Source organism: Chlorocebus sabaeus, chromosome 17 (genome assembly GCF_047675955.1).
Source record: "Chlorocebus sabaeus isolate Y175 chromosome 17, mChlSab1.0.hap1, whole genome shotgun sequence".
Lineage (NCBI taxonomy): Eukaryota > Metazoa > Chordata > Mammalia > Primates > Cercopithecidae > Chlorocebus > Chlorocebus sabaeus.
Window position 1 is genome coordinate 7,793,789 of NC_132920.1, and position 25,734 is coordinate 7,819,522.

Consider the following 25,734-nt stretch of genomic DNA (forward strand, 5'->3'; position numbering starts at 1 on the left):
AGTGGACATGCTGAGGAAGAGATTCATCTGCCAGAAAAGAGTTCCAGAGAGATGGCCTGCTACCTGGAGAGAGGGGCTGTCTGGTTTTCCTCTCCCTCGGGGTCTCTGTGAGGCCAGATGTCGCTGGGACTTCATGAACCAGGGAGAGATGTTACAGTAACAGGAAAGTGGTGTCCTCTGGCATGTCTGCAGGCAGACTTTCTGCTTGTCAATCTTTTGGAAGGTGGAAGGAAAAGATTTCTTTGTCTCTGCTGCCCCCTTCTTCCATGGCGTGCTCCCAGGGAGTTGATAGTTCTCCTCCAAAACAACCACCACCACCAGAAGCAGCCCACCAGGGATCGTCCTACATCTGGGTAAAGAAGTTAGCATTCATTCATCAAATTGCCTGTCATCAGGGTGAAACGTGGCAAGAAAATAAGAGGCTATTTTTGGAATTGAGCTGTCTATGCCTGAGACAGCAAGACTAGTGCACAACAGGGGAGAGTCCAGGAGCCCCACCGCCCACCAAAATCTCCTCGAACATTTGTACTTGGCTTTCAAGCTGGACTTTCCAAACATGTGCACTGGATAGTGGTTTGGATCGACGTCTCCCTGGATGGCTTTCACTCGCCCTTGCTTCTCTGCAGCTGGCTGCTCTAAATGAAGGCTGGATGTTGGCTCTGTTACACTTCTCCAGGGGCTTGGATAGCCTCTGCATGGTATCATTTATTGTTTTTACACATGTTTGACTAGTCCTGGTCCTAGCCGTCCTTGCCTCATTGGGGATTTTAACCAATCTACCAATTCTTTTTCAGCCTCCATTTCTTACCAGCCTGCTGCTCTTATAGCACCTGTCCTCAGGTTCTGTAGCTCCAGTTTGGTGGTCTCCTCTACTTGCTATCATTCACCCTCTTTTATGGTAGCTCTCACTTGGGGTTCACTATTTTATCTTCTGGGGGGCTGTGATACCACGTGGCCAATCCATGACAAGGTCCATGAACAAATGGCCTTGAAGTTCCACTGGGTGATTCTAAATTTTCATTTGGGTAATTTTCCAGGATCTTTCCAAGACCTCTCTTGAGACAGTATAGCTAACGCAATTTCAAGTCAGCCAGTAAGTCTGAAGTCTGCTCTGCTGCTGCTGCTGCGATGCAGAATTGGTCTTTGTTTTGATAGATGACAGTTTGGAAACATCTGCACTTTAATGATTCCTGTGAAATTGGAGTAGTCGCTTTCAGTCTTGATGTTTATGGTGTCACTACCAGCTCTGCCAACCATCTGTGACTCAGCAGCCTCTTGAGACCCTGTCTGTCCTTTAGAATGAGTCTGCCATTGCACTAATGCCACCTGTTAGCATTTCTTTTTTGTTTTTGAGACAGAGTTTCATTCTTATTGGCCAGGCTGGAGTGCAATGTTGCCATCTCAGCTCACTGCAACCTCTTCCTCCCAGGTTCCAGCGATTCTCCTGCCTTAGCCTCCCAAGTAGCTGGGATCACAGGCATGCACCACCACTCCTGGCTAATTTTGTATTTTTAGTAGAGATGGAGTTTCACCATGTTGGCCAGGTTGTCTTGAACTCCTGACCTCAAGTGATCCACTTGCCTCGTCCTCCCAAACTGTTGGGATTACAGGTATGAGCCACCGCGCCCGGCCAGCATTTCTTAGAGTAAGTTCTCCTTCCCTCCTTTTCCCACCCACCCAAACATGTATCTTTAAGGACCTTGGGGGAAAATGTGGCTCTAGTACATTCAGAGATTCTGCTGACCTTCTTCTTGATAGTTTACATCTTCTGTCCTTTAAGCTTCCCGGTTAGAACCATTCAGTAGGCTTTCAGCATAAAGTAACTAGGATTCATCTCTTGCAAAACAACTGTTTGAGTAGTTTATTATAACTGTGCAATCTTTTGCTGTACATTTCAAGGAAAATCCAGCCCAGACCAGGAGTCTCATTGTTACAGTGTCCTCGCTCTTTCACCATTGGCTTCCATGGGTTGGGGATAGCCAGAGCTGACTGGGTTGGTCCATCACAAACATTCAAAGCTTGGGAGGAATAGACACAGCTCAGGACTATAAACTAACAGTTTATCATTCTCCAGGAAAGTTGGGAATTGTAATTTGTCATCGTGATCTTGAAGTTTTAGGGCCTGCAGCTTGGCTTGCAGATGTCTTGGTTAAGTAGGGCTTGGTTCAGGGCTTCCTATATGAAATCAAACCTTACTTCTCCATAGACATGGAGGACAGGCATGGCAAATAGTGATCTAAAAGTTAGAATCACCAAAAAAAAAAAAAGAATCAAAAGCTTCACTTCTATCATGCTCAACTCTCGTTCGAGGATAATGGCTATCAAAGAGTGAAACAGACTGGAAAGTTCCCTTCTACCTCCTCCCAAGGTTCACTCCTTGCAGATGTGCAAATGGCAACAATTCTGAAAGGCATTAAGAAGAGGCTTATGCAGGTACCGTGAGATGCCTAAGTCATTCCCAATCATTGCCAACCCTGGGAGGGCACTGGGGCCAGGAGACTCAGCCTAGGAAGTGGCAGAGAGTATAGAAGGTGCTTAGAGCACAGAGGGTGTTAGAACTAGGTCTTCAAAGGAAACCTTTGTCTATTTGTAGGACAGTTCCATATTCTTTTAGAATCAAGACAAAGGCTGAAAAGAGACTAGAGTCCCGCCCAGATTAAATGGAGCCTTTTGAGATCCTAAAATCTCCCAGAGCAACCAAAAATTAGGGCCCCGCTCTTGCTTCTCAATGTTGACCATCTAAGTTATAAACAAAATCTAGACTCTGAAAATCAAACCGTCCACCCCCACCCCAACCCCATCAACTGTTAGGAGATTATTGACACCAGAAATCAAAACCCTGGTTTGGTCCCGGGCCTCCCATAGTGTCGGTGACACAAGGAGCTGGCACCTGCCGCACATTCCTCAATGGCTGTATTGATTCTGCTGGGACAGCGGGAGCGAGAGGCTTGCTTTGGATGAGATGGGGCTGATAAGGCCCAGAGATATGGAAAGAGCAGCCAGGCCCATGAAGACAGAGGTGCCGCTTTAACAGCCTCTATGTGGCCCCCACCCGTGTCATTCTAGGAGAGAAGGGAAATTAAAGTAGTGAATTATTCCCTCTAAAAAACAAGTTTCCTTTGGGAAGAGTCTGCAGCCTGAGCTCAGGAAAGCTGGGAAATACATGTGGAGTATGCCGCTTTGTCCAGCCCCCTGCCGTGCTGGTATTTTCTTGGCTGTGTGTGACCTGCTGAGTGGGGACACCCGGCTGAGCTGGCAGGGCCTGTGGGGTCAGCCCAGGGCAACCCGAGTGGCCCCTCTGCAGAAGCCCTGGTGAGGAGATGGCTCCGTGCCCGCCTCTCTCCCTGTCCCTCCTTCTCACCTGCTTTCTGTGGTGTCCCTGACATTCTCTCTCTTCTGCCTTTCTTTCCCTTCTCCTTGTCTTGCCCTTTGTTTCTCTCTCCTCCTCTACTGAAGTTGCAAAGCACAGCAGGCAGGGTCACTGGGACCCAGGCTGGCTCTGGCTGCCATGATGCAGGCGCACCCGCCCTGGGAGCCCCAGGCTTGCTGCAGCGCCCTCGTCCCGTCATGCTCACAGCAGCAGCTGCGTGGTGGCCCTCCAGCCCCGCAGTGCAACCTCCCCGCACAGTGCCTGCCTGACAGTCAGGATAGTGGCTGCGCCCTTGCCTTCTCCTCTGGGTCTCATACCTGTGGGACTCTCCTGGCCTCCATTGCCAGGGAAGCCGGCCTGTCACTGGCCGGTCATGGCATACAGAGCTGGAGCTTCAGAGCTAAACAAACGGTGGGCTCCTTTGCACTTCGCTGTGTGCGTGGCTCTTCAGGAGGGCCAGATAAAAAGGATGCTGGATGGAAGTAACCCAGGTGTTATCCTTAGTGTGGGGTGTGACCCCTGCATTGGGGGTACAGGCAATGTGTACAGTGCGTGTGCTGCTGCCTGGGGACGTGGCTTCTGTGTGGAAGTCCCAGCCCAGCTAGCCACCTTCTACTGGGGCCAAGGGTGCCCTGTCCTCACTTGCACTGGATGAGAGAGCTGCTCTGCAGTTTTCGGTTTGCCTTGGGACGATTAGGATGCCCTGCCCCATCACTGTCACATGGGCCCAGACAGCTTCCCGTTTGTTTTCTCCTGTGGAATGTCTCCTCAGTCATCACAGGGGAGCCAGGGACTTAAGGTTGGGGAGCAGAGGCTGTCAGCAAGGAAGCTGATTGTCAGGGCCAAGACCCAGCAACTGAGATGAGAACTCCCCACCAGAACTGAGCGGACTGTAGGAGCTCAGCAGAGCCTGTGTGGAATGTGCACCTGCAACAGGAGGAACAGGGGCAGGAAGATGCTAGCGGACAGACAAAGGGGATCAGCCAGAGGCATGTGTGCTGGGAGCTGCAGCATTTACCCCTGAGGGCCCCCAGGAAGGGAGCTATGCCCCTCCACCACCACCCTCAGAACAGGACTCTCAGATATGAAAGCTCAGTTGTGTCTCAAGGACAAGGAGACTCCATCACTGTGTTCTCTCTCCCATCCCTCCGCTGGACTCCAGAAAAGTGCACCTCCATATGGCTCCTTTCAAGTTGGCCCCCAACCCCTCCCAGGTGTACTGGCCCCCAGGTAACCTGGAGGAATGACAGATAATGAAAGACACACCTGGGGCTTGGGAGAGGGATGTCAGAGCCATGGCTGGACCTGATGCTTTATTCCAAGATGAATTCTGCATTGGAACACACCGGTCTCTTATGGTAGAAAATGGCAGGTACTTCCACACGGTCCTGCCATTGGGAATGGATGGGACACTTATGCCTATTTCTCTACCACTGATCTCATTGTGCAGAAGGCCTGAATGACATGCAAGCCTCCCTTGGCAAAGTATTGGGAAAATGAAGGCTAACTATTAGAAACATAAAGGCTTCATAAAGGACATGCTTTGGGCACCACAGCCGGGACCTCTCTGCCCAACTCCGTTCTCCTTCTGAGGGGGATGGTGCCTGTCTCTACCACCTTCTTTTCCACTACAGATCATGGAGATTCTTGCTGAAGAACTTTCCTTAGGGAAAACAGGCATGTCTGTCTTGGATCATTTAAAAAAAAAAAAAAAAAAACAGGTCTCGCTCTGTTGCCAGGCTGGAGTGCAGTGGCACAATCTCAGCTCACTGCAACCTCTGCCTCCCAGGTTCAAGCGATTCTCCTACCTCAGCCTCCCGAGTAGCTGGGACTACAGGCACGTGCCACCACGCCCATCTAATTTTTTGTATTTTTAGTAGAAACAGGGTTTCATCATGTTGGTCAGCCTGGTCTCAAACTCCTGACCTCAAATGATCCACTTGCCTCGGCCTCCCAAAGTGCTGGGATTACAGGTGTGAGCCACCACGCCCAGCCTGGCTTGGATCTTTAGAGTTCATCTCCATCCCCGAAGGGAGTTTTAGAAGCTTCCTGTATGATGGGCCCCACTTACCTGTCCCACACTGTGAGATGAAACCCATTTAAATCTCATGTCCAAAGCCATTTTTTTCCTACAAATAGTTTGTGTGTGTGTGTGTGTGTGTGTGTGTTTGTGTGTGTTGAGGGGTTATAAAGGAAAGCAGAATGTTTCATCATGGTTTTTGCTTCAGTGGCTTTAGGACAAATTAAAAGTCAACTCTGGTGCTAGAAAAAAAAACTTCCACTTAAAACCCATGTTCATGTAGTCCCAGCTACTCGGGAGGCTGAGGCGGGAGAATGGCGTGAACCCGAGAGGCGGAGCTTGCAGTGAGCTGAGATCTGGCCACTGCACTCCAGCCTGGGCGACAGAGCTAGACTCCGTCTCATTAAAAAAAAAAAAAAAAAAAAAAAAAAAAAAAAACCCATGTTCAAATATCTGTAATGTTCATTTGGAGAAGAGAGGAAGGATTTGGGCTTCTTAATACTAATTGTACCTGAAGGTTTCCCTATGGAAGCAGTTTATTAAAAGGGATAGAAACCCGTGCTGCTAAAGGCAATTAACATCTGATATATTCAAAGCTCAAAAGTCTTTGGCCAGGGGAATGCTTCTCCCTGCGTAGGAGCAGGCCAGGGAATTACCTTCTGCTTATGGAAGGAATCGTCCTGGGGGGCTTTTATGACTGTTGGATTTTGTCATCTGTGTCACCTGATCACTCACAGTTTTTTGCCCAAACCCACCTATGGCTGGGTCCTGCTTGTCCAAGTTGCCCTGGATAAGCACCTGGGGCCTTGTCTTGAGGGGGAAAATCGCCTCTGAGCAGCCAGTGCCCCTGCCCTCGAGGGGGACCAGATTTCATTTTGCGTTCGACTTTGAAAAAGCCAGATCCCTTGAAAATGTCTCTCAGAACCAATACTGGGCCTTGACTGCAGCTGTGTCTGGGGATGCTGGAGGAGCCTTGGTGTCCTAAGACAGACTTGGTGTCTCAACAGGGCAATAGCACTACCTGTGTGTGAGCCTCTTGTCTAGAGGGCAGCGGTTCCAGTTCTGGAGTCACAGGTGCACCTGGACAGCCAGGGGTCTGATTTCAGTGACTTTGACTCATGGGTCTGGGATTGGGCTGAGAACTCTGCACTTTAGAGAAGCTCCCTGATGATCCCCAGTATTCGGCATAGGCCACCCACAAGTCACACACCGAGAGCTCCTGTCCCGGCAGCGGGGGAGGTTCCTCTGTCTTGGGTCTGCTTCTCTGATTTTTGGTTTGTTGCCTCTCTCTAGCTCTCTCACTTTCTTTCTCTGCCCTGCCCTGCCCTGCCCTTGACTGATAAACCCATTGGGGCAAAGCTGTGTTACCTCCCTTTGTCCCACTGGAGTGACCATGTTCCTGTTGAATTGTTACCACATACATTTCCACTGGCCCTCTTCAGCCCATTCATCAAAACCAATACCAAGGGCAGTGGGAGTGAGGGGAAAGTTTTTTCTGTAATCTGTCAATCTGTTTAAAAAAAAAAAAAAAAAGGTGTGTCAGTGTAATTCCATGCAGAACCCAGGGTACCAAATCCTGAGCTGCAGACACAAGTCTTCCGAGGAGCGTCAACCTTCACAAATATTTATACGTTCTTTGCCAGCACTTAACATGGAATTATAAGGAAATTTAAGCATGGCCCGAGAGTATCTGTAGGAAGAAAAACAGGAGAGTTGAATTCCTCCCTTTCCTCTCTCTGGCCCTGATCCTTACTTAACAACAAAAATACCAGTGTCTGGCCCTAAAAGAAATAGCTGTTCTTACAGAGAACGTTCTCTTTGTTGAGCATTGAGAGAGTCAGATCAACAGCAGGTTCACAGAAACCCAGAACTGCTGGTGAAGTTAGAAGCAAAGCCCTTTGACTATGTCATCTTGGTTCCATCCAGCAGAGAAAGAAACTGGAAATCCAGACATAAAGTGGTCTCTGCCTGTGTTCTGCCAGCAATTCTTCAACACCGATTAAGTGTCCTACAATTCAATCCAATTCTTTTTTTTTTTTTAAGACAGGGTCTTGCTCTCTCACCCAGGCTGGAGTATGATGGCATAATCAGGGCTCATTGCAGCTTCAACCTCCAGGACTCAAACAGTCCTCCCATCTTAGCCTTCCAAATAGCCAGGACCACAGGCACACACCACCATGCCCAGCTAATTTTATATTTTATAGAGACAGGGTCTATATTGCCCAGGCTGATCTCAAACTCCTGGGTTCAAACGATCTTCCTGCCTTAGCCTCCAATAGTGCTGGGATTACAGGGATGAGCCGCCACATCTGGCCTCAGTTCACTTCTGATGGTAGCCACCTGGAGTTAGTTTAGCCACAGACCCAAGTTAAAGAGCAAGGTCCCCAAGGAGACTGCTTTCATTTCAGACACCAGGCACAAGTGAGGTCCACAGGGCAGCCATGCTTCTGTCTGTCTTGCCTACAAATTTGGGAGTTCACATGACCGCCCTTCACGTTTGATAATTTGCTGGAACAATTCACAGAACTCAAGAAAGTGCTATACTTACAATCATAGTTTTATTGTAAGGGGTATGACTCAGGACCAGCCAAATGAAGAGACTCTTAGGCAAGGTCAAGGGGATAGGCATGGGTAGGTGCAGCTTCCACACCCTTTTGGGTACACTGTCCTCTTGAAACATCAGTATGTTCACCAACCTGGAAGCTCCACTGAGCCTCACTGTCTAGAGTTTTTATGTGGGGTTTAGTTGCTCTGCACAACTGAATCATTGGCCACATGATTGAACTCTATCTCAAGCCCCCCAGAGGCCAGGCTAAGCCAAAGTTCCAACCCCCTAATCTTGTGCTTGGTTTTTTTGGTAACTGGCCCCCATCCTGAAGCCAGTGAGGCCCTAGAGAGAGTGTGGGGCTCACCGTGTACAATCTAGGGCCTCAGGAGCGTAACAAAGACACTCAGGAAAGTCCAAGGGTTGTCAAAGCTTGGTGCCAGGAACTGGGGACAAAGACCAGATATATTTATTGTTTTCACACTGCCCATGTCTGCGTGACCTTGGAAAGAAAGTTGTTTGTAGAAATCTTTGCTTTTTACATGACCAGATGGTGCCAAGATGGGCTTCATGGAGACTTTGGTCCCTAGCACAGAGACGGTGTTTTGGAGGAAGCTTACTTCACCAGCAGAATGAGGTTGGATGGGGAACAATTCCAGACTCAGACTGTAAATAGTGTGATCATGCAGTTTATCATCTAACCCAGGACACCTTTAAGAGCACAGGATGTTAGGACCTTGGGGTCTTCAGGAGACTCCCCTGCTGCACCCATCTGGCGGGAAAGGAAAGAGTGAATGGAAGACTGATGGAGGAGGGGGCGGGTAGTTAGGAGGGCCAGGCCTGGCAGTACCACACATCCCTTCTTCCCCACATTCATGGGCAGAATCCAGGCACATGGCCACACCTAACTGCAGTGGGAAATGTCATCTGGCTGTGTGCTCAGGAGGTTGATAGAGGATGTGGGTTGCCAATAAACACGTCGCAGCCGCCACATGGTTGTTCCTGGAATATGTGAAGCCGGCTGCTTCCTCGGGGCCTCCACATTGTCATTCACACTGTAGGAAATTCTCTCACCCCAGATGGCCTCGTGCCTCACTCCGAGGCTCCTCCTTTGCTTAGAAGATACCTTAACAGAAAGACAAGGCCAGGTGAGGTGACATACCTCTAATCCCAGTGCTTTAGGAGGCTAAAGCAGGAAGATCACTTGAGCCCAGGAGTTCAGGACCAGCCTAGGCAATGTAGAGAAACACCATCTATACAAAGTATTTAAAGAATTGGCCGGGTGTGTGATGTACACCCAGCTACTCGGAAGGCTAAGGTGGGAGCATCACTTGAGCCCAGGAGATGGAGTCTGCAGTGAGCCATGATCACACCACTGTACTCCAGCCTGGGCAACAGAGTGATACCCTGTCTCAAAAAATTTTTTAAAACCCACAAAAACAAAAAAAATCCAGACAAGTTTGTCAACACTATGTGAGATAGCACACTGCCACTCTGCACACTCTATGCCCTAACTATTGAGTAATAACTTAGCTAGTCGGGGTTTTTACTAGTCAGAATTTTCCAGAGAAATAATCAATAGGATATATAGAGAGATATATATAGGAGGATATTTATTTTGGGAATTGACTCAGGCAATTATGGAGGCCAAGAAGTCACATGAGTTGTTGTCTGCAAGCTGGAGAACGAGGAAAGCAGGTGGTGTAATTCAATCTGAGTCCAAAGGCTTGAGAACCAGGCAAGCCAATGGTGTAAGTCCTAGTTGGAAGTCAAAGCCCTGAGTACTGGGGAGGGCTGCTGGTGTAAGTCCTGAAGTCCAAAGCCCTGGGAACTGGGAGCTCTGATGTCCCAGGGCAAGAGAAGACAATGACCCAGCTCAGTAAAAGAGAATTTGCCCTTCCTCTGTCTTTTTGTTCTCTCTGGGCCCTCAACAGAGGAGATGATACCTACCCGTGTTGGTGAGGGCAGGTTTACTTAGTCTGCTGACTCAAATACTTATTTCTTCCAAAAGTACTTTCACAGACACACCCAACAATAATGTCTTACCAGTTGCCAGGCTCAGTTGCTGTAATCTCAGCACTTTGGGAGGCCAAGGCAGGAGGCTTGCTTGAGGCCAGGAGTTCGAGACCAGCCTTGGCAACATAGCGAGTCCCCATCTCTACGTGACAAATTAGCTTGTTATGGTGGCCCGTTCCTGTAGTCCCAGCTGCTTGGGAGGCTGAGTGGGAGGATCACTTGAGCTCAGGAGGTCAAGTCTGTAGTGAGCCGTGATGGTGCCACTGTGCTCCAGCTTGGGTGACCTAGCAAAACCCTGTTGCAGAAAAAGATGTTTTATCAGCTACGTGGTCTTTCCATAGTCCAGTCAAGCTGATACAAAATTAGTTATCACAGTGCTCTCAACTGCACGCAGTAGAAGCAGACTCTAATGAAAGAGAAAAATAACTCAAGGATACCAGGGAACTTACCCAATCAACAAAAAGGCTGGAGACTTAAATTCAGGAAATCAAGGCTCAGATCTAGTCATGGGACAATGTGCTTGGGATCCCACCAATGGGGTCATCACCCTAGATTACTGGCTGCCATTCTGCCCATTCTTGATTTCACCTTTGAGTCACTCCCTCAGGTTAGATATTGCAGGGTGGAGACATTTGACTGGCTTTGATGAAGTCATGAGTCCATACTTCAGATGCTAGGGGACAAAGAGGGGAGCTATCTGTCATGGGAAATGGGACTCTGAACCCCTCCTATCTAGGTATTCCCCCACGTGGGAAGTGTTCCTGAAAGCTGGGTAGCAAAAGCAGTAAATATCCACTACAGCTGGGTATGGAATTCTAGATTGATGGCATCATTTTCATATTATTTAATTTTTTAATGTGTATTTTTGTTAAGTTTGCTATCCAATTTGTGTTTATTTGTAAATAATTTTTATCTCTGGGTTGCTTTTAAGATTTTATGTGTTTGATACAGTTTCACTAGATGTGGCTAGGTAAGAATGTATCTGATCTACTTGGAACTCACAGGGCCTTTTCAACTTAAAGATGTTTGCCTTTCTTTAGTTCTAGAAAATTCCCAGTCATTATGTCTTCAAATACTACTACTCCCCTATTACCGTCTTCAGAAATTCCTATTAGAAATATGTTAGACTTTTCATTCTCTCTTCCTTGTCTTTTTACAGAGAGAGAGTCATATATTTTGGCCATTTGACTCTGTGGTATATTTGAAGAGATTTCTTCAAATATACTGTGGGATTCTTTAATTCTGTCTTTAGTTGTGTGTAATTTGATGCTCATCTGTTTAATGTATAACTAATCTGTTAAGTAATCTGTTTAATCTGTTAATTAGACAACTAATGTTTAACCTGTTTAATCTGATTTTCAGTTATATCTAATCTGATTTCATTGTTATTTTCAACGATTATGGTTTTTATAAAGTTCTATTTGACTCTTTTTACATCTACCTGTTCTTTTTTCATGTTTTTTCCCTATAATTTTGCTTTGGGTTTCTAGTCCTGCTTGTCTTCCTTCCATTATTTTAGGTATTCTTCCTTTTTTTCTCTAGTTTTTGTTTGTTTTTAGTTTTGTTATTGTTTTGGTATTCTTCCTTTAGAGCTTAGTTCAGACGACTCTTATCCACAGTCTCTGGGGTCCTCTGGGTCCTCCCTTGCATTCCAGCCATACTCTTGTGAGACTTTGTGTGGTTGATTCATTTTTGTTCAGGGGTTCTTTTCAGTAGGAAGTTTCTGTCTCATGGTGATAAGTGGTTGATTGTTTTTTACTGAGAGTCCTTGTCCTGCATTGTGAAAATTTCCCTCCAGGGCTTCTCTGGGATTCTTGAAGTTACAGGCAGGGTGGTTCTATTGGGTAACGTAGGCAGGTGGAGAGGATGAATAACTTTAGAATTATAAACCACCTAAAAATGTTGCCCGTCTCTTCTCCTAGTATAGGCCACTGGCCTGAGTTACTGTTTGTCCCTTTTCCTTAAAAAATCATGAAATCTGGTGGGGCACGGTGGCTCACACCTGTAATCTCAGCACTTTGGGAGGCTGAGATGAGCAGATCACTTAAGGTCAGTAGTTCGAGACCAGCCTGGCCAAGGTGTTGAAACCCCATCTCTACTAAAAATACAAAAAATTAGCTGGGCATGGTGGCTCACACCTGTAGTCCCAGCTACTCAGAAGACTGAGGTAGGAGAATTGCTTGAGCCGGAGAGGCAGAGGTTGCAGTGAGCCGAGATCATGCCCTTGCACTTCAGTCTAGGTGACAGAGCAAGACTCTATTTCCAAAAAAAAAAAAAAAAAATTTGCATGTTCTCTCCTGCTTCAGAGCCAGGAAGACTGGGAGTTAGAAGTTAGAAAATCAAGTTCAAACAGGCTTTCAACAATTAGGTGACTTATTGGCTTATGTAGTTGAAAAGGGAAGGGATAGCCCGCAAATGACCTAGGCTCTTACACCCACTGACATCTCACATTAGACGACCTTTCTCTAAAGCCTTCTCCTTGGCTTTTATCCTTCCATCCTCTCTAGAACTCTCAAACACAACTCCAGATTGATTAATCCTTTAGAACCACAACTTGAAATGTTGCTCTCCAGCTCAAAAGCCTGCAAAGGCTCACTTTGAGCCGCTGGTGGGAAGTCCGAAGCATTGTGGTTGGCAGCCTAGGCCATTCGTTTCTCCAGCTTTATCTCATCTGACCCTGCTTGACACATCCTTAAATCCATTCCAGCAGAATTCCTCTCTCTTCCTCTCACTCCCACTCTGAACTGTCTGTTCTCTGAAGGGACATTTGCCTATGGCCCTTGCCTATGTGATATTTGCCGATGGCCTTTGCCCGTAGCATCCCTGTTCTGGTTTGTACTGGAGTTATTTGGTGTCTGTTTCACACCACCCCTTTGTTCACTAAGTTCTCGGAGGAGGGAAGTCATGTCTGACTTACCTTCGATTTGCCGTGGTGCCAGGCAGAAGGCATGTCACAGAAGAATCGCTCCAGTGGGTGTCAGTGAATCGGGGCCCTCCCAGTGCTCTTGCTGGTGAATGAGTGAAGCCAGGCTAGCAGTTCCTGTGCTGCACAGGGTGGGCATGTGCACTTCAGCAGAGTCTCATGAGGACCCACTGGCTTAGTATTATTGCGTTAGCACACAAGGGCTCAACCCTGGCAGTGAGGTGGGAGTACAGCCAGAGAGAGCATTGCCCCTGCACGGTGTCTCCCTCTCGCTCTTCTCCTGGTGAGGCCCCACTCCATCATTACTCTTCCTTCCGGATGCCCTCCTGGCCTGGCAGCTGTCTTTAAAGCCCCTGTGCGGCTTCAACATGGTCCCTGTTTGGACGGCAGCAGATCCTGCCTCGTACCATTGTCTGATCATGTGAATGTGACGCCTTCCCAGTCAGGCGCCTCCGGGGTGTACCGGGCAAGTTGGCCCAGTCCTCCATAGGCCTTGCATGCAGCAGGGCTCACAACATACCTCTGTTGCTCAAAGGTGTCCAAGTCACCCTGTGCCCAGTACTGACCCCAGGGTAGACAAAACAGGCTCCATAAGACATTCAAGCCAACAGTCAGGAACCGGATATAGCTGTTGGGTGGCCACACTTGTGTCTAGGAGGCTGTCCTGAGCCCAGTATGGCGCCTGGCATGTGGCAGACTCTCTGTGAAGGAATTAATGAGTTGATGGGTGCGTCTTTTGATCTCCAACAGATTACAACAGCAGTGAATTGAAAACAGCTTGCAGGAAGCATGAGCTGTATGTGAGTTTCCAAGACCTGGGATGGCAGGTGAGTTCTCCAGACATGGAGGACAAAGGTCCTTTCTCAGCAGTTTACTCTCATCTGAATGGTGGCAGCCATCACCAAACACCCAGAGCTTGAAGGCTGAGCTGCTTCCTTCCATGGAAGTCCTGAGGAGCCCTCCCAAACGCTCAGGCTCCTGGAGTGAGGCAGAGGAAGCTTAGTCTGTGGGGACCAAGCGTTCCATCACCTTCCTAGGGTGCCTGAGCTCTGTGATCCCTCAAAAATCAGTAGTCACATTTCCCAATACTCTTACCTCATCCTTTCAAAGCCCATAAGACATATATTTATTTGGGCATTTAAACGAATTTTAATTGAGACAGGGTTGGAAAAAAAATTAACTGATGGTTAACTTCTCCAATGGCTACAAACTGGCTCACCCAAACGATGCAGAAGCACACACGTTTGCCCCATACCTGAGAGCCATCACTAGTTTGTAAGGAAGGCAGCAACTTTCATCATAAGTGGTGAGCAATAAAAGATAGCTTCCATATGCAGGTGGCACTATTTCCACAGGAGCACCGTGGGCTCCTGGAGGGGCTATCTTGGGTCCAAGCACATATTGCTGGCAACCTACACGCTTCCAGGTAGCAGCTGAGGCCCTGTGGGCCTCTGCAAGGAGCGAGGGCTCTGGGGTCAGATCGACCAGGTTCACTTGCCAGCATTGCCAATCAAATTCCTAAAAGCTCCCTGCATCTGTCTCCTTGCCTGTCCCATGTGAAAAATACCTTTTCACAGCATTCCTGAAAAGCACAAATCGTGTGAGAAGTGCATGCTAATCTTTTCTTGCTTCCTTTGCATTAAATCAAGGACTGGATCATTGCACCCAAGGGCTACGCTGCCAATTACTGTGATGGGGAATGCTCCTTCCCACTCAACGCACACATGAATGCAACCAACCATGCGATCGTGCAGACCTTGGTGAGCTTTCGGAGACTCTGTTTTCTAAGTGGGAGTAAGCTGAGACCAGGTGTCATTTCTAAGGTACCTTTCTCCCCTTCTGTTTTGGAACAGGTTCACCTTATGAACCCTGAGTATGTCCCCAAACCGTGCTGTGCGCCAACTAAACTAAATGCCATCTCGGTTCTTTACTTTGATGACAACTCCAATGTCATTCTGAAAAAATACAGGAATATGGTTGTAAGAGCTTGTGGATGCCACTAACTCGAAACCAGATGCTGGGGACACACATTCTGCCTTGGATTCCTAGATTACATCTGCCTTAAAAAACACAGAAGCACAGTTGGAGGTGGGACGATGAGACTTGGAAACTCTCTCATGCCAGTGCCTTATTACCCAAGAAGATTTTAAAGGACCTCATTAATAATTTGCTCACTTGGTAATTGACGTGAGTAGTTGTTGGTCTGTAGCAAGCTGAGTTTGGATGTCTGTAGTGCAAGGTCCGGTAACTGCAGAAACAACCGTGAAGCTCTTCCTCCCCTCCTCCCCCAAAAACCCACCAAAATTAGTTTTAGCTGTAGATCAAGCGATTTGGGGTGTTAGTAAATAGGGAAAATAATCTCAAAGGAGTTAAATGTATTCTTGGTTAAAGTGTCAGTCTGTTCAGTACTGTCTATCAAAGGTAGATTTTACAGAGAACAGAAATTGGGGAAGTTGGGGGAACGCCTCTGTTCAGATTTCATTCCCAGGAAGTTCAATTTCATACATGACCCACAGTCCAGGCCACAGCCAGGGCTCCATGGGGCGCCTTTGTCTCAGTCATTGCTGTTATATGTTCATGCTGGAGTTTTGTTGGTGTGAATATATACTTATTTCTGCCAAAAATACCATTTCTACACCTCAGTCCTCCATTTGCTGTACTCTTTGCTAGTACCAAAAGTAGACTGATTACACTCCGAGGTGAGGCTGCAAGGGGTGTGTAACACGTGAAGGCAATGCTGCACCTCTTCTTTATCAGAACGGTTCTTTGACCAGCACATTAACTTCTGGACTGCCAGCTCTAGTATCTATTTCAGTAAAGCAGTTCTCTGCCTGTTTACTATACAGCATACCATGCCACAAGGTGAGAACCAACAAAGAAGATAAAATGAGGGTGCCCAGCTTATAATAGCGATAGGGGGATAAGCGTGCTGTTTATGAACTGAAATCATGATTTCCTTTGTAGAAAGTGAGGCTCAGATCAAATTTTAGAATATTTTCTAAATGTCTTTTTCACAATCATGTACTGGGAAGGCAATTTCATACTAAACAGATTAAATAACACATTTATAATCTACAACCGTTTGCACTTACAGCTTTTTTTGTAAATATAAACTATAATTTATTGTCTATTTTATATGTTTTGCTGTAACATTGAAGGAAAGACCAGACTTTTAAAAAAAAAGAGTTTATTTAGAAAGTATCATAGTGTAAACAAACAAATTGTACCACTTTGATTTTCCTGGAATACAAGACGCGTGATGCAAAGCTGAAGCCACCCTTGACAGTTGGGCTTCTCTAGGAGGTTGGGTTTTTTAAAAAAAGAATTATCTGTGAACCACACATGATTAATAAAGATTTCCTTTAAGGCAGAGGTTGGTTGAGATGCTGCTGTTATCTTCTGCCTCAGACAGTATAAGTGGTCTTGTTTCTAAGATTCCTACCACCAGTTACTTTGGGCCAAGTATCCACATCCCCTTGCGCGTGGGAGGTGGGTGAAGGGTGTTGGACGCAAAGTGGTTATTACGGGAAATAGCTCGATGGTAAAAGAACAAACACCTTAGAGCTTAGTCCTATAAGTGCTTATTCCCGAAGGAGATAGTAAAAGTGTTTAATCACAAGGATAGCATGAGTTACAGGACACTGGCATCAACAGCTGCCACAGCCGTGCACACCAGGGCCAGAGCAGTCCCGCTGACATCTGTCTTTGGTCTTGAGCTCAAATGCATCCCATTCTTCATACATTAGAAGGTCGACCTCCTTGAAGCAGACCAAGTATAGCAAGCGTCTAAAAGGACTACTGAGGAACAGAATCCGGAACTCTAGTTAGGGCCCTTCAGCAGGGCTGCAGAGCCTCCCTGGACACCCAGGCCTGAGAAAGCCTGTCTGGTCTTGTCGCCCCAGGTGACAAATACAACTCCTTGTGGAATTTTCCATGCCTACCCTTTCTAAGGAAGACATCCAATCTTAAAGTTCACGTAGACTGGCTTCGTGTTAACATGATGAACTAAAGAAACGTTTCACCCCATGAGAAACAGAAGGATCCCTGAACAGTAACTGATTTGACAAGTATGGACACGTAAAGTTATGGCATCAGCATTGTCTTACTCAGGCACAGTCAGAAGTAACGCTGCTTTCATTATGGCTAACCTCTCACACTGAGAGAAGTATTCACAGAAACAGAAGCTCCAGCAGTGGCCATGAAGGTATCTTCCAGAGGTGTGGGGTTTTGCATTTAAATCTGCTCCATGCTACAGACCAACCACAGTACTGAGTCAACTGTGACCTTAAGATCAGAGGAACAGCAATACTGCCACAAGGCCACCTTTCCAGAATTCGTGGGCAGTTAAACTATGCTTTGGATGTGCTTTCTTTCACCAAAATCACTCAACTCAGGAGCCAAAAATAGTCCAGCAATTTGATTTCCCTCAACTCTATTTCAGTCTCAAAGGAAACCATTTAAATTTCATCAAGAGAAGGTCAAAGGGGATATATCGCCACTGAAAATACTTAGTTTACACAGTGACCATGAGTTACACGTTTACTTGGAGAAACTTAATAAAGAATCTGTAGAGTGTGTTGGCTTGGAACACACACGCACAAAGAAGATACCACACGCTTAGTATGTTCTGCTTTCTGAACAGCCACCACCGGGAACCCAGTGGCCTCTGTGGGACTGAACTCCTAAATGCGGGGTGCAGGAGCCGGGCAGGAGAGGTGACTTCCAACTGTGTTTCTAGAGTTCGTCTTTCGCTTGGCCCAAGACAAAGCGGTGTAATGAGTCAAGGTCTCTGCCTCCACTGTGCTCGCTGACTTTCTTCCCTCCCCGGAAAAGCAACAATGTGGGGTAGCCTCGTACCTTAAACCAAAAAAGAAAAAAGTTTGCAAACCAGCGGTCCAGATCACATACAAATTGCTTCCTAAATAAAACCAGATACACTCCTACTGTTGTGGCTGGAAAATTCTGTGGCTAATTTTTAAAGGTACATATTCCATTAAAAGAGGAGCAGACTGTTTAGAAAGCAAAGCCGTGGGGTACTTCTGAATTCAAAATGACATCATTAAAGATCAGCATCAAAGGAACAATTTTACCCTAAAGTAGACCCTTTCAGTCTTTACCGTGCCCACGATCACCTGCGGATCTGGTGAGGATGCAGGTTTGGATTCAGCAGGCCTGGGAGTCTGCATTTCCAACGACCTCCCTTGCGATGCCCTGGTGGTCTGCAGACCAGACCATGAGAGCAAGATCCTCTTGAGGATACATTTTTCAGTTGCAACTCGTTTCTAAGAATTTTAGGGCACAAGAAACAACTGGTATCTTTTAATGATAAGGAAACTATGTCTGGGTTACGTCTATTCTCCATCTAAAAGGCTCCAAAAGTGTTTGAATGGCACAAAAGGAGAAATAAAAATGACAAATCTTCCAGGCCATCAGATTGTGCTAACAGCTTGGAATGAAGGCAGTAGTTAACCCAAGCACAGGACCGACTTGCTGGCATGGCCCTTTCAGAAAGGAGGTTACGTTGAAATGATTCTGAGATTCAGCCCCTGCATTTTAGAATGCTGGCTTATGTGTGGAAAATGAGCGACTCCGGTATTTATGGCAAAGGCTACAGACCACTGGTCAATCATCAAGAGTAGTGGTGTGGGAAGCCCCCCAGTCTATGGTGTGGGGTCTGTTACTTCATGGCCTTATACTCAGACAGCAAGGCCTGAAAACCTGCACTAAAACATGGATACTAACTAAAAAGTGGGCGGAGAAGAATGCCTTTCCTTTGAGAGAGGATCTCTTTTGCTTCTCAAAACAACTCAAAGGGGACATAAAGGCACATCGTTGAGAAGATGAGGGCAGAGTGAGTGATCGTGGTTGAGGCACAGTTCCCTCGGGATCTGCTCCCATAAGCAGCCATCCGAGCACCCACCGAGTACTTGCTGCAAATACTCCGTTCCGCAGTGCAGTCTACTTCAGCGATCTTGACCCCTGCCAGGCCAGGGAATTCCTTTCTAGAGAGTTCCTCCCAAGTAGGAGCCAGATTCTTACAATGACCACACCTAGGAAGAGAAAAAGGACAGCTTGTTGAAATCCTGGGTCAAGATCATTCACCTACACTTTGCTGCCAAGACAAGCCCTGTTTCTTCTGTTTGGGACAAACAATTGCCTAGAAATTTGTAAAATACCAAATTCTCCCACTGGGTGCACATTAACTCTTCCTCCTCCTCCCATCCCAAACGAAGAACCCAAAAGTTGATCTAAGATAGACTTTCAGACAACGTGACAGAAGCAAGCCAGTCTGAAAACAAGTTGAGATTCTGAGACCATTCCCATGCCATGGTCAACTGCACTAACTGGTTTATGAAAGCAACAGGAGCAGAGGAACAGGGAAGAGAGCAGATGCCACACAATTTCTAAAAAAGTCACTTGAATGCCAAAGACATTTTAGATTTGATCGCTTAGGGTCTCAGAAGTTCAAAACCATTTTAAGGCCTCCTTGGTACTTCAGTGATTTGGGGTGCGCATCAAGGCCATGACTAAGTTTGGTTCAAACTCTCCCTTCTACCCGACTCTGTTCCCTTGTCTCTTCTGACCCCCTCCTGCCATATGGATGGCTCCCCTTCAGCCAAAGGGGATCCTCTTTCTTGATACTTGATCTATGGAGCTTTAGGTTTTTAAAAGTTGAAAATGATTTGAAAGGCATCGCTACGGTTCGTTTGAGTCCTGTGCTTATTAACTTTTTACCCCTACAGTTAAGTTTCTCAGGAATATGTGGAGCATAACAAAAAGAAAACTGGCGCCTTTTATCATGTTTAGATAAAGAATTTAATGTTGTCCTAAACACTCTGCTTTTCCAAATGGATTGTTTTATTTGTGAAGACAAAAACTTACTCCCATTTTTCAGCTGAGGGAACCGGGGTTCAAAGGAATTAAAGGACACTCACGGTAAGTCTTAGAACCAAGGTTGTCTGGATCTCACACTATCTGCAATCCATTTCTGCTCTGGTCTCCGAGACCGTGTGGCACACAGGTCCAGGACACTGCGTAGCACACCGAATGGCTCTAACAGACTCTACTGGATTTCTCTACAAAAGAAATCTGGCTACTTAAAAGAACCGAGGAGCAAAACTACGTCATGATACTCATTGTTTCGCCAAAAAAAAAAAAAGCCATCTATTTGGAAAAGTGCAGATACCACAACACTGAATATGACCATCATAATTTGCCTCAATTTTTGTTTTCTCCAAAGTTGATAGAACTTTACATTAGCCTCATTCTCCATATATAATTAAGGCCACTGAAGTTTAACATATTTGAATAATAACGGTTCCTTATTTCCTACAACATGACCTACATGTAAATGCAACACGTGCCCAACATTGAGTCTGGAGGGGTGGCAGATGAGCTGGAAAACATGATGTGACTTAGTGCACATGGACAAAGTAGTTTCTAATTAAACAGCCACTTACCATGGAGCATAAAACTTGATGAAGGTTATTCCTTCTGCAATGGTGTCATCAAAGTTATTTTCAGTGAGTGCCAACACAGTGCCCTTCAAGGGAGGGAAAAGCCACAGTTCAAGTACATCCCTTAAAGTTGAGCAGGGCCATGCTTTGGGATTGCAGATACACGAATCAGTAATTTTTTAAAAATGCTGTTATGCAGGCTCCAAAGTCACAAAGAAATACCTACACAACCTGCATTTCATAGGCTATATACAAAGGGAGGCTGGCAGCCTCTGAAGGGCAGAGAGATCAGTACGAGTCCCTGGGTCCCAAGCCTGGGAGATGCGGTGAGGAGGTGGCTGGACACTGTACGGGGATGGTGGGGGCAGGGGCTGTCTTTTGGGGATGAGGCAGGTTGAGAACTCCCAGGCCACTGTTCTGACAACGCTCCAGGGCTCTGTGGTGTGGACCAGGCAGCCCTGGGTGTCCGACGCTTGAGTCTGCACCTCTAGGCTTGGAGTCTCTAGGACACCCACTGAAGTCTGATTCTCAGCTGCTTTTCTCACTGGCCACCCTGTTCTCCTAGCACCCTTTTGACATCCTCTCTATGCAACAGAAAGAATTGAGTTACAATAGCACAGGCAATGATATGTGTTTTATAGTGAACATAAAAATGGAAAGTAGCCTGTTCTAAGTCAATGTGAAAAATGTTGATGGAAGCTCTGGCTGGAGAATTTAAGGGAAAGGTGCTACATGGTAGTCTGCTTTAAAGCCATTCTCCCTTGACAGTTCTTTACAGAATGACGTCTATGTGTTTCTCCAAAACTGGATCTGCGATTCTCTCCTGAGAGCAGGAATGGGATGATTTATCACGTGGCTAAGTGTACCAGGGCTGCTCCATTTGAGTCTGGCATCGAGTAACAGATGTCAGTGACGGAGGCCAAGCGGGGCCATTGCGGAACACTACCATCTTTATGTCCAGAAACATGACGCCGCACGCACTGAAAAGGCCCACTTCGTGGTGGAAAACTGTATTATAAATAGAAATGGTGCTGTGATGAAAACATCCATGGTATATCATTATACTTAAGTTGGGATGACCTTTGTAACCAGCATGACACACATACTCCTCTAACATATGTGGTCCTAACACCTACAACACCAGCTGCTTGCTTCTTCAACCAAAACATCACTCAGGCCATCCCTGACCTACAAGAGTCCAACTAGGGATGGGGCCGTGGGGGTGAGGAGGCCCTGTATGGCCCCACCCAGTGAGAAGGGGGTTGGTGGCTCCACTGGTTTCTCCAAATCCCATCTCCTGGCCTTCAGGCGTGACTTCTACCTGAAGAGGATGACGCGGGCACTCTCGTCCAGTGCAGACCTCCTGCCGCAGCCCCAGGCTCATGGATGGAACTGCCACTGAACACTGCCACCTACGCAGCCAACAGCCGTGAAGATCAACACCTTGAAAACCAAGCTCATCCCTTTTCCTCGAGCTCTAGCTCTGGCCCTGCCCGTGCTGGGTACCGTCCTCCACCAGATATGCAGGAAGGAGACTCGCCTCGGACCCTCCCTCCCTCTCCTCCCCGCTGCACAGCAGGCTGGACTCCTTATGCTGGCTTTCTCCTCCTCACCATCCCACAGTAGCCGCAGCATGAGACACGTCATCTTTAATGGCCTAATAGAGCAGCTTCCCACCCCCAGCACGTGTGCATGCCAGTCATTATCCTACAATTCCACTCTGCACAGAACTTCCGTGGGCTCCCTGTGAATATGGGATACAGGTCGTAATCCTTGGCCAGCTGCCCACATCCTCTCAACTCCAGCTCCTCTCTCTCACTCTCAGGGATCCTACACCACACCCCGACCTGTCTCCCCTGTGTTCCCCCAGCCCCAGCTCTGGCCCTGCGGACACGCCGGCTGATCTCTGCTGGTGCAGCGCCTCAGCGGCAGCCCTGCCCAGCCTATCTGTCCAGCGCAGATGCCATCAGTCAGCTCCTTAGGGACACTTCTTGCCCATTTGCCCCCACTTCTCTCTAGCAACCAGCCCTGCACACATTTCTGCCCCAGCCCCCTGCCATTGGCTTCTGTGTCTTCTCACCATTTGCCTCAGAGACCTGTATGCTTCAAAGGCAAGAAACCGGTCTTATTTTTATTTCCTGGTGGCCTAGAATAGTGCCTGTGATACAACAAGGGCTTGATAAAGCAGAACAAACGAATCTAAAGCCTCCTGCTATCTGAGGGGAGGAAGGAAACCCCTCAGTGTGTCGGGACGGCCTAAGCAGGTTACATCTACAGTCACTAGCCCGATCCCTGTGGATACCCTCTTGCCTACAGGTCTTCTAGGGCCTTCACAACAGAGGTGAAAGGAAATGCCCGGGACAAGGCCAGGAACAGAATCGGGGCCCCAGGGCCAGCAGCCAAGATTTCACAGCAGAAACCTGCCGAGCATAGTCATCCTTTAAAATGAAGAGGAAAGGAAGGATTCTCTAGAGATTTTTGACACCAGATATTGTCTTGGGATTTGTCTCACATCCATTTCATGTTTTTAAAAGGGAAGCTTTTGTTTATATTTACCCCTGAAAGCATGCAAAAGTCGATGAAAAATACGTGTTGAAAACGCAGCTATAGCCAACCATCAGAATGACTCTGTCCCCAAACTGTCATTTTGTCCAAAGCATTTGAGAAGGCCCTCTGAGGGTGGGTGGTTGGGGCCAGGGGCCATGGGCCTGCACGGATCCCGACCCCAGCAGGCACCCACCTTGTCAGCCTCGGGCTCGGCTGCCAGCACCGGGGCCTCTGAGGGCTTGACGGTCTCCGTGGCTCCAGTCTCTGTGCGCTGCAGCTGCAACTCCACGTACTCCCTCAGTGACTCCAAATCCCGCTTTCCCTTGTACTGATCCACCTGTCCGAGACACAGGCACACTGCTGAGTGAGTCCACTTAGGGGTTCTGAATCACTTAAGCCTTCCTCCAACCCCTGCTTGCCCAGGTCGGATCTCCCAGATGTCTTAGCTGTGGTGCTAAGTCTGCATGTTCGTATTTAGACGGGAATGTAGAGAGGATAACTGAATGCTTCGGCTTTGGTTAGAGAACTATACAGGCCCTTCTTCCCTCCGTGGGGTTATACATCACAGAAGTCTGGGGCGGAGGCCTGCCAGCAAGCTGGTGTGCTGATGGGGAACTCTGAGCCGCTGACCATCGGCCAGGGAAGGAGGGAGAGAGGCAGAACCGGACCAAGTGCAAGCCTTAGCTCTGTTCAAAGGCCTGAAGGTTTGTGTTCATGACCAGAGCACAGTTAACCCTATGACTTTAAGATCTGAGTTATTCTAGTGATAACTTGGGCCACTGAAATGTTTCAAGGTAGTGTAACAAATGAATTTATCTCCACAACCCAAATCTTATCAATTAAGAGAAAGACATTTGTTCCATTATACATATTTCTCCAAACCAGTGCCCTAACAATCAAGACTGGCAATTCACTGTACCCATTAAACCACTCAGTAGCTCGGCCTGATGGGGTTAAGAGATGAAGAACTCTCAACACCTAGAAGGGCAGACGTACCTTTTTCCCATCTCGGAACCAGAGAAGAGTGGGGTAGCCACGAACCTGGTTTCCGGAGCAGAGTTCATAGTGCTGTGTACAATCAACCTGAGAATAAAGGCAGATCAACTTCCCAGTCAGTTTCTTCATGGACCTTCTTGCTAATGGGACTACTGGATGCTTTGTACTTTACAAATATTCTTTTCAAAATCCAGATTCTGTAGCAACTCTGCCAGCAAGGTGCAGTTTTTGAAGAGAATGTTCCTAAAAGCTACGCTAAAACATACCTGAGCTAAAGGGAGTAAGGGAAAGATTTACTTTAGAGGTAAGATGTATTGTATTAATAGCTCAGTTAAACATGCCAATTTTTAGGAAGCAACACTTCAACTCAAGCAAGTCAAGTCAGCACCTGGGAGCTGGAGTCAGGGTCCTGGCTTGACATTTGTTGGTGGTGGTGGTGGTGGGAGGGGTTAACCTGGCTGTCGGTGTCTGGGACCCAGACCAGTTCACATGCCAGCTTAGAATTTCCTCTCATGCTCGGGCTTAGAGGGTCTTAAAATCAAGAGGGAGCAAGAAGTGAATTTTAAACAGGAGTAGTTGGTATATAATAAAGGTAAGACTGAAAAGATGTCAAGATTATAATCCGTCCTTAATTCTATAAACTGAATTTACCAACAAGCACAGCTCTTCAAGCTTTTTATTTCATTTCAATCTCAAAAAGATTCTGCTTGCCCAACATTTTCATGAAACATCTTGTTCTAAGTCATTGCTTTCTTTTTTATTTTCTACCAGCACGAAAATAGGCAGGACTAAGTTGTTTTTCACTATGTCAGCAAACAGGGGTAAAAATACTATTTCAACACCTAAGACCCATCAGACAGCAGCTGAGGTGCAGAACTGAAGTACGGCAGGCCTCAGCCCAAGGTCGGCAGAGGACAAACATTTTTAAGGGTCTGGTGTAACCCAGCCACAGGTGCCAGGGATGAAGGGCTTTAGCATGGTCACCTAGGCTTGTGTCTGCTAGGATCCTCTATGGACATAAACCTAAAAGAATCTCCCATAAAATTTCATACAATAATTAAGTAAGGATACAAAGAATGGGGTAAGACAGTAGACAAGATTATTTTATACTTACTTCCCCGCAATGTTCAATAAATATAAACTGATCATCATAACATGTATAATTAGTATATATTATCGTAAGCATTTAAGAGGCAACAGTGAAAAATCCATTTACCTGACAACAAAAGTGATTGCAACTTACTAAGCATCCGCCCCGTGCCGAGCATCACACTCAGCAGTGTACTTTCACCTGCCCAGACACCACACAGTAGATCTTAGCTCAGTTTTGCAAAGGGGGAGGCCAAGGCGTGGAGAGGTTTTGCCCAAGGTCAGCCAGCCAGGTCTACCCAATCCCCAGGTTTACGCTTTTGACCATCTCACCATCCCAAGTAGATCATCCTGTTAACATCCAGTCCTAGACATGCAGCGTTACTTTTGTATACAAATCAGCCCCGTAGCAAGGTAGAAAAACGAGATTTTTAAGAAAGGAAATCTATGCATGGTGTCTGGTGGGTGCTGGAAAGTGGACAAGAATAAAAGTGATGTCCCTGGAGCCACACTGCATATTTCCAGAAAATCCAGTTACACAGAAGTTGTCAGACATCACTCTTGGCTTCTCTGTATAAAGTGGGAAACCCTGGAAAGAATCCCAGGCACAGTGCAAACTGAGGCAGGGTCTTCTGCGTGCCTGGGTGAGCACACAGCCAGGGTCCTTTTACAGAGAGCTCTTGGGTGAGGTCGAACGTGGATGGTCTCCAAGTTCGTCCAGTGAACATTCTACAAGGCTCGACCCCGTATCTTTGCAGAACGGGCTCTGGG

At 47.0% G+C, this 25,734-nt stretch overlaps 2 protein-coding genes across 2 annotated transcripts in view; one reads left to right on the forward strand and one right to left on the reverse strand.

Annotated features, from left to right (window-relative positions):
- BMP6 (bone morphogenetic protein 6) overlaps positions 1-17,263 on the forward strand; it is a 161,349-nt gene extending 144,086 nt beyond the window's left edge. Inside the window, exons 5-7 of the mRNA XM_007973751.3 lie at positions 13,625-13,701; positions 14,524-14,634; positions 14,728-17,263. Of these exons, the coding sequence (XP_007971942.1) occupies positions 13,625-13,701; positions 14,524-14,634; positions 14,728-14,877 (338 nt within the window). The 3' untranslated portion in view covers positions 14,878-17,263. The remainder of the gene's footprint in view (positions 1-13,624; positions 13,702-14,523; positions 14,635-14,727) is intronic.
- Positions 16,045-25,734, reverse strand: part of TXNDC5 (thioredoxin domain containing 5) — a 28,989-nt gene continuing 19,299 nt past the window's right edge. Inside the window, exons 6-10 of the mRNA XM_007973750.3 lie at positions 23,875-23,961; positions 23,072-23,215; positions 20,335-20,417; positions 18,795-18,924; positions 16,045-17,731 (exon numbers count right to left, since the gene is read on the reverse strand). Coding sequence (XP_007971941.3) covers positions 17,609-17,731; positions 18,795-18,924; positions 20,335-20,417; positions 23,072-23,215; positions 23,875-23,961 — 567 coding nt within the window. The 3' untranslated portion in view covers positions 16,045-17,608. The remainder of the gene's footprint in view (positions 17,732-18,794; positions 18,925-20,334; positions 20,418-23,071; positions 23,216-23,874; positions 23,962-25,734) is intronic.